General features: G+C 46.3%; 1 protein-coding gene across 2 annotated transcripts in view; it reads left to right on the plus strand.

Moving 5' to 3' along the window:
* NEK4 (NIMA related kinase 4) overlaps nt 1-7,390 on the plus strand; it is a 59,227-nt gene extending 51,837 nt beyond the window's left edge. For both annotated transcript variants that reach the window (XM_054483957.2, XM_054483960.2), the window contains one exon: nt 6,304-7,390. In XM_054483957.2, coding sequence (XP_054339932.1) covers nt 6,304-6,396 — 93 coding nt within the window. In that variant the 3' untranslated portion in view covers nt 6,397-7,390. The remainder of the gene's footprint in view (nt 1-6,303) is intronic.
* Nucleotides 7,391-8,912: the final 1,522 nt, after the last annotated feature.

Below are 8,912 nucleotides of genomic sequence, written 5' to 3' on the forward strand. Positions count from 1 at the left end.
GCCTGCCTCAGCCTCCCAGAATCCTGTGATTACAGGCGTGAGTCATCGTGCCCGGCCACGTCATTTTCTAATAAGTCTGCCATCTGATCTTAGGGACAATTTCTATTGATTTCTTTAGTTTTTTTCCTTTGAATGGTCCATACTTTGTTTCTTTTTATGCCTTGTGGTTTTTTGTTTTTGTTTTCAAACTGGACATTTGAGTTTTTATCATGTGATAATTTAGGGGTCCTCCAAGCCAGTGATGTAGGATTTACTTCTCAGTCACTCTGCAAGCCAGGGACCTCTGGCTGGCCATGCCCCACCCAGGCCTCGCTCGGACATGCTGGTGTGCCCCAGCTCGCTTGTGTTATAGCTTGTACCCACGTTCAGCAGTTTCCGAGCTCTTGGACCTTGCCCAAGAAGAACGAGGATACGCTGGATGTTGAAGGGTGAGGAGGGTGGAGAAGAATTTTATTGAGTGATGAAACAGCTATCAGCAGAGAGCAAAGTTTGTGAGCATGGCTATGGAGCTGTGGGTGGAGACAATGGCACTCTTCTGAGTGATACCCCTACTTTAGAAACTTAGCACTCGGTTTTGGAGGGAGATGGGGCAGTAGCCTCTGGTCTTCTTGGCATACTTGGCATACTTCTTGGCATTTCACTAACATGGAATCTTCACTTTATGGTCTGGGGAAGAGGTGATTTGGGGCCCCATAATTTTTTTTTTTTTTTTTTTTGAGATGGAGTCTTGCTTTGTCACCCAGGCTGTAGTGCAGAGGTGCGATCTCAGCTCACTGCAACCTCTGCCTGCTGGATTCAGGTGACTCTCCTACCTCAGCCTCCCAAGTAGCTGGGATTATAGGCACTCACCACCACACCCAGCCAATTTTTGTATTTTTAGTAGAGACGCGGTTTCACCATGTTGGCCAGGCTGGGTCTCAAACTCCTGACCTCAAGTGATCCACCCACCTCGGTCTCCCAAAGTGCTAGGATTACAGGTGTGAGCCAACACATCTGGCCTGGGCCCCATAATTTTTAGCAGTCCTGTACCCAAAGTAGAACCTACATCCTAGTACCCTGGGCTAGGTGGAAGAAGGGAGCTCCCACTTCTTGCCTGCACCCTCCTGAAATGTAGCCTCAACGACAGGCAGCAGGATGAGATCTGCCAATGTCCTGCCCTCCCAAGAAGATAACCTTTGAACTGGAAGTTGCAGGGAAACAAAGGCCTGTGTTCTTGCCTTCACTGGCCTGGAGTAGAATTTTTGTCTCACTTAGGTGGGGTGGAGAAAGGTGGCAGTTGGTCATGATTCACATACCACTGACTCTTACTGTTCTTACCAAAGTTTAGATTTTCCCAAATAAATGTTTCTTCTGTCAAAAGACAAAATTATAACACATTTTGTTTAAAGATCTCAATTGGGTTTATTGTGATTCTAGCATTGGGCAACACTTCATTCTATAAAATAGAGTAAGTGTTCTAATGAGTGAAGCAGAGGAGATTGGCTTTATAGACAGAAAAGGGGTTGGATAAAGAAGAAAAAAAGAACAAAAAGGGGATTGGCCTCAGTTAATAGGGTTGCTCCAGAAAAAAAGTGGATTGGTCATTTTAGGGTGGGGACAGGGAGACAGATTAATGGAAAAATAAGCTGATTGGTTAACCTCAGGTTACTTCAGATGAAAGATTAAAACAGAGAGAGCTTCATACGACGTCAGTTGAAACTGGCCTCTTTGGGAAATTAGGCTGTTACCTCTTTCATTCTCTTGATTTCTTGAAAGGCCAGATGACAGCTCAATTTTGGTTTGGTGAGCATGAGTGACTCCATTATGATTTTTAGTCTGGACAGTTGGGCCTAGTGTTACGAGATCTTTGGGGTGTCACTTTTCTGGCCAGAAACGTCTATGGCTGATGGCGCCTTTGCCTGAGTTTTACTTGGGCCCACTGGGCTTGTTCTGTCCATGGCCTGGCATTGCACTATATTACCAGCCTGTATCCCACACCTGCCAAGGGAGAGTCAGGCATGGAGCGGCGACGGGTGTGGGAGTGAGCATGGGGTCCAGCCACTGTGCATTCAGACACGCTAGTTGCTGCAGCGGGGCAGGCAGCTCCAGGTGCTGGCATGGGTACTGGTCCTCTGCGAAGCTACAGCCAGACCAGGTGCACCTCAAGCAGCTTCCACTGCTGGCACCGGGGAACACTGGGGAAGCTTGGAGATGCCAGGAACCACAGTGCCCCAAAGAGGAAGTCACAGCACTGGCTTGGGGAGCTCCCAGGTCTGGGCTCCTTGAAGGGCCACAGCTCTTCTCTCCTCTTCACATGCAACGTGGTGAGAAAGGGGCATGTTTCAGCTCCTAACATGTTTGTTTACAGTTCTTTTAGCCTTCACCATTCATGGGTCCCGAGTTCTTGTCCTGTGACCAGGAAGAGGTATGCGGACAAGTACAGGGTAAGCAAGAGGAAGAGGAGTTTCTTTGAGAGAACAGCTCAGGCTGGACGTGGTGGCTCACGCCTGTAATCCCAGCACTTTGGGAGGCCGAGGTGGGTGGATCATGAGGTCAGGAGTTCGAGACCAGCCTGGCCAACATGGTGAAACCCCATCTCTACTAAAAATACCAAAAAAAAATTAGCTGGGCCTGATGGCATGTGCCTGTAATCCCAGCTACTGGGCAGGCTGAGGCAAGAGAATCACTTGAACCCAGGAGGCAGAGGTTGCAGTGAGCCATGATCGTGCCACTGCACTCCAGCCTGGGTGACAGAGCAAGGCTCCGTCTCAGAAAAAAAAGAGAGAACAGCTCAGACGAGATCTGCAAGGGGCACCTCATTTCCATAGACAGGGTGTCTCGTGGAGTATTCAGCCCCACTCGTCTTGATGAGTATTGAGCTCTCAGCAGAGGGTAGCTCCTCTCTGCAGCTGGCCGTCCCATTGTCTGTTCTGCTCTGGCTGAGCCCAGGGCTTTTAAGGGGACTTAAACAGGAGGAAGTACCTGCTGATTGGTCCATGGGTAGGCCCAGAAAAGGCACCACAAGTTCCCACTCTGCTCTATGGGACTAGCAGCCTGGTCCCCAGCCTTCACTCCCTCCCTGGCCCGAAGGTGGGGCCTCACCGGGGACCCGCCCCCTTCTGCCCAGTAGCCTGTCTGCCTCCTGCTCGGCTGCCCAGGCTGCTCATGCCACGCCACGGTACACGTGCAGGCCAGTGCCAAACTGCCCTCCGCTCCCCCTCAGCTTACTCTCCCCATCCTGCGCTTGTTGGAGCCCAAAGTCCGGAGGGGGACAAAGTGGCAGGGGGCTGGTGTGTCATTGCTGCCCCAAACATGCGCACACCTGGCCAGGCTTTCACCGGGCCTGGGCCTACCCCGCTCTGAGATTGGAGCTGGGGGTGGGGGTAATAGGGAGAGGCCAGGCAGTGGGAACAGACACCCCCGAGCCTGCGGGGGCAGTTGGGGCCGCTCGGGCCTGGCTCTGCCTTGGGGCACCTCTCTGCCTGCCCCTTTGCGCCCGACCACGCTTCTCCCCCACCGGCAGGTGACAGCCTGGCCCCATCCTAGCAACCTCCAGGGCAGTGGGCTCTGGGCGGGGCTCCCAGGGGTGGGCTCTGGGGACTGTGCTTCCTCCCCTTGCCCTCGCCACAGCTGAAGCAGGTGTCCGGAGTGGTGGAGGGTCCGGGCCTGGGGGCGGGTCCCGACCATGCGAAGGTGGGCGTGGCCTGGTCAGCTGCTTCAGGGGCGCGGGGCACAGGTTCCAGTGGTGCCACTGCTCTTCTGCAGCTGCTCCTGCCATCACCGCTCACACATCCCTGCTGCTGCCAGCGCGATGGTAGCGGCTGCTCCGGATGGCCCGCGACTGCCATCAGTAGTGCAGGAGTTTAGTCCAAAACAATGGCCTCCTATAATTTTTATTTAAAAATTCGAATGTCATTTTCTCTTAGCACCATTTCCAGAGACTTTGTTTTTTTGAGTTGCTCTGTAGCCCGGGCTGGAGTGTAGTGGCATGATCACGGCTCACTGCAGTCTCTGCCTCCCCAGCTCAAGTCCTGAGGCTGCCTCCCACCTCAGCCTCCCAAGTACCTAGGACTACAGGTGCACACCACCACACCTGGCTAATTTTTTGTAGTCTTTGTAGAGACAAAGTTTCACCATGTTGCCTAGGCTGGTCTTGAACTCCTGAGCTCAAGGGATCAACTCGCTTTGGCCTTGCAAAGTGCTGGAATTACAGATGTGAGCCATGGTACCTGGCCACTGAGGGTGGTGGGAGGTTTACAGAGCTCCTTATGGTGTCATGCTGGATGTGGAGTCAAACAGGATTACATTTTATATTTAATTGTTATGTCTTTTTAAATTTGAAACATTTCCTCACTTTGTTTTTCCTGACTTTGACTTTTTTTTTTTTTTTTTTTTTTGAGAGGGAGTTTTGCTCTTGTTGCCCAGGCTGGAGTGCAATGGTGCGATCTTGGCTCACCGCAACCTCCGCCTCCCGGGTTCAAGTGATTCTCCTGCCTCAGCCTCCTGAGTAGCTGGGATTACAGGCATGCGCCACCACGCCCGGCTAATTTTGTATTTTTAGTAGAGACGGGGTTTCTCCATGTTGGTCAGGATGGTCTTGAACTCCCGACCTCAGGTGATCCGCCTGCCTCGGCCTTCCAAAGTGCTGGGATTACTGGCGTGAGCTACTAGTAATGCCTGGCTGACTTTGACATTTTTGAGGAGTAGGGGCCTTATGTTTATTTTATTTTTTGCAGCATAGAATAATTTATTGCAAAAGAAAAATAATATTTTGAAAGTTAAGTGCAGAATAGGCAGTACACCCTGAGAGACAGAGAAATCAGGGCAGGCTGCTCATAAGGATGAGACAGCCTGGGCTGTGTGTTTTATAAAATGTCCCTTGGTTTGGATTTTTCCAATGTTTTCTCATGAATAGATTTAGGTTATACATTTTTGGCAGGAATACCACAGAAGTGATATGCCCTCAGTGCATTGTATCAGGAGGTTCACAGTATCTGTTTAACATACTAGGTGTTATTTTAATTTTGAACAGTTCTTTCCACAAGCATACATTGAATGTCACATAGTACTTTTTTTATTACTGGTCAGGTTGAATTTTATGTATGCTAATGATATGGAAGGGGGACAGGGAAGTACTGGGTAAGGGAGGGCGTGGCCTCTGGCTAGGGCTCCACCCTCAGATCTGTGCCGATGGACCTAGGCGAGAACAGGCACTGCTGGTTCGTGCCCAAATGTTGCATTTCCCAAGACCACCCTGGCCTGCCACTCCCCCATCCTGTGCCTATAAAAACCCCCGAGACCCTTGCAGGAACACAGATAAGAGGTTGGATGTTGAGAGGAACACATTCGCAGAAAAAGACACAAGCAGCTGGACATTGAGAGGACGTCGAGGGGAGCATGCCAGCGGAAGAGCACACTGACAGATGCCAGTATGCCAGCAGGCCATCGACCAGCAGAACAAGGTGGAGTTTGGCCAGGGTAGCTGGAGGAGAACCCGGTCCGCCGAGCTGGCAGACTCCAGGGGACAACCATCTCCCTTCTGGTTCCCGCATCTGCTGAGAGCTACTTTCACTCAATAAAACCTTGCACTCATTCTCCAAGCCCACGTGTGATCTGATTCTTCCGGTCCACCAAGGCAAGAACCCAGGGATACAAGAGCCCTCTGTCCTTGCGATAGGGCAAGGGTCTAATTGAGCTAACACAAGCTGCCTACAGATGGCTAAACTAAAAGAGCACCCTGTAACACACACCCACTGGGGCTTCAGCTGTAAACATTCACCACTAGACACTACCATGGGGTCAGAGCCCCACAGCCTGCCTGTCTGTATGGTCCCCTGGAGGTTTGAGCAGTGGGGCACTGAAGAAGCAAGCCACACCCCCATCGCACGCCCTGCAAGGAGGACAAGGGAACTTTTCCCATTTCACTAAGTGGTTATTTATATGATTATTTTGTAAATATATGGGATTTACATTTACATACATATATAAATGAATTTGCTGAATTATCTATGAAATTGATTTTGTTTTAACCTATTCTAATATTGTTAGGTTTTATTGATTCAAAGAACTCTTTATATACGAATGCTATTAATCCTTTGGCATGAAAGTTGCAAATGTTTTCCCTAGTTTATTGTTTGTTTGCTCTTTAATTTCTTACGACTTTTCAAAACATCTTGAAGTTTAAAATTTTTATGTAAACTGAACTATTAGTATTTTCCTGTATGGTTTCCACCTTGGATATCATGCTTAGAAAAGCCCTTCCTCTAAGATTACAGAAATATTTTTTCCTACTACATACTGATTTTCTTTTTGTTTCTCAAATAGGTACGTTTGCGGGAGCACATGGGTGAAAAGTATACAACTTACAGTGTGAAAGCTCGCCAGTTGAAATTTTTTGAAGAAAACATGAATTTTTGAGCGTTTGTCCTAATCTGCTGCCAGAATTAAAGACCTATTTTTAGAGGTTTTTGGCTTAAAAAACAAGGGCAAACAGTCATTTGGAAGCCATTCACCACTGTTTTATATCTCTTTTTTATATCTCTTTGCGATTTTCCTACAGAAAAGAAATTGGACAGAACAGAATAATATGAAGCAGGATCATGAAAGAAAAAAACTTTGGCTTTCATATTCTCTTTATGAGGACAAATCTATTCTTTGTTTGATTACTGTTTACTGAGCCTTAATCCACCAAGTTTGTATTTAGAATTTTATTTTTTTAAGGTACTAATTAACTTAAACACAGAGCTATAAAATGCTGGATTGAAAATTTTATATTGTAATGTAGAGATAAAAGCAATAGGAGAAACAAATGACATAATATGTCGTCATAATTCCTGCTATTGTTAATAACCTTAAGGAGTAGTTGATAAATTATAAAATTTTAAAAAGTCAATTCACAGTTTTAGACATAGATTTAAAGAATATGAAGTTCTATCTAGTACTTGAGCAGGTGAATTTCTTTTCTACACATTGATGGACTTTTAATATTTTATTCTCATTTAATATAAACCTCATCTAGGGTATATACAAATTAAAACTGAGACACATTGGCTTTGTAAATCAGTATGTTTTTACATAATGGTTTTGTTAGATTTATTTTTCCATCAGTGAAAACATTTCTTAAACACAAATTTCATTTCCATTTAAGCAATTTGTAAGCAAAGTCCAGGTCCATTTAGTTTTTGGATATATTTAATGTTTGTCTCCTGAAGTTTGTCTTCATGTACTCTAAGATATTAGTTGTCTTTCCATGTTTTAAATGTATGATTATATAGCACATATTTTATTAGTTGTTTAATAAGAGGTAATACCTATCTAGGAAAGAAATTTTATGAAGTTAAATATAAGTCTTGAATAGTACATTTTCACTTCTGTATTCGAGGGACTCTAAAAATAAATATTGCTCCAGAAATGTTTTCAGGTGTTTTTTTTTTGAGATAGAGTTTCACTCTGTCAGTCAGGCTGGAGTGCAGTGGCATGATCTCAACTCACGGCAACCTCCACTTCTGGGGTTCAAGTGATACTCCTGCCTGAGCCTCCCTAGTAGCTGAGACCACAGGCGTGTGCCACCACACCTGGCTAGTTTTTGTATTTTTTGTAGAAACAGGGTTACAGCATATTGCCCAGGCTGATCTTGAACTCCTGGGCTCAAGCAATCCACTCACCTCAGCCTCCCAAAGTGCCAGGATTACAGGCATGAGCCACTGTGCCCAGCCCTGTTTTCAGTTTCCATAACTAAAAATATATCTATCTTTGAAAATTATACACACACACAGAAATACTCTAATGAAATGTTCCCTTTACAGCCACTTAACAATTTTTTTTTTTTTTTTTTTGAGACAGAGTCTCGCTCTGTCACCCAGGCTGAAGTACAGTGGCGCGATCTCGGATCACTGCAAGCTCTGCCTCCCAGGTTCACTCCATTCTCCTGCCTCATCCTCTCGAGTAGCTGGGACTACAGTTGCCCGCCACCATGCCCGGCTAATTTTTTTTAATTTTTTTTAATAGAGACAGGGTTTCACCGTGTTAGCCAGGATGGTCTCGATCTTCTGACCTCGTGATCTGCCCGCCTCGGCCTCCCAATGTGCTGGGATTACAGGCGTGAGCCACCGCGCCCGGCACACTTAACCCATTTTTATTTAGAGTTTACTGTGTGCCAGGTTCTCTGCCAGGAGCTGGGGATATAGTGGTGAATAAAACAATACTTCCTGCCCTTTTACAGTGCTCACAGCCTGGTTTCTGATAACTCTTATTTTCACTTTGAAGGGTTTGCTAGAACTCAACTTGCAAAACCATCAAGTCCCAATGCCCAGTTGGGAACAAATCTTTGGCAAACTTGGTATCCTTGAGCTATTCACCTTTCCGTGCATGTTTTGGAAATCCGCATCGTTCTAGAGAGTCATCAGTTTTACTTAATTTTTCTAATGTATTGGTATAAAGTAGATATTTTATTAGAATTAAAGGAATCTCACCCATATCTTTTTTTTTGAGACAGGGTCTTGCTCTGTCACCCAGCCTGGAGTGCAGTGAGGTGATCATAGCTCACTGCAGCCTTGACCTCCTGGGCTTAAGTGATCCTCCCACCTCAGCCCCTCAAGTAGCTAGGACCACAGGCATGCACCACCACACCTGGCTAATTTTTAAAATTTTTTATGGAGAGGAAGTCTGTGTTGCCCAGGCTGGTCTCAAACTGCATTCAAGCAGTCCTCCTGCGTCGGCCTCCGAAGTGCTGGGATTATAGGCATGAACCACCACACCTGACTTCCCCCATACTTTATTACCATGCTGTATTTTTTTTTTTGTTTAAACATTGATTTTCTTCCCACTTTTATCGTTTTTACTTGAGTGCTTAATTCATCTTCCTAAATTAATTTAAAAACTCATCTTTAAGACTATGAATTTTCTTCCGAATATACTTTTGGCCACAGTTCAGA

This window comes from Pongo pygmaeus, chromosome 2 (assembly GCF_028885625.2).
Source record: "Pongo pygmaeus isolate AG05252 chromosome 2, NHGRI_mPonPyg2-v2.0_pri, whole genome shotgun sequence".
Classification (NCBI taxonomy): domain Eukaryota; kingdom Metazoa; phylum Chordata; class Mammalia; order Primates; family Hominidae; genus Pongo; species Pongo pygmaeus.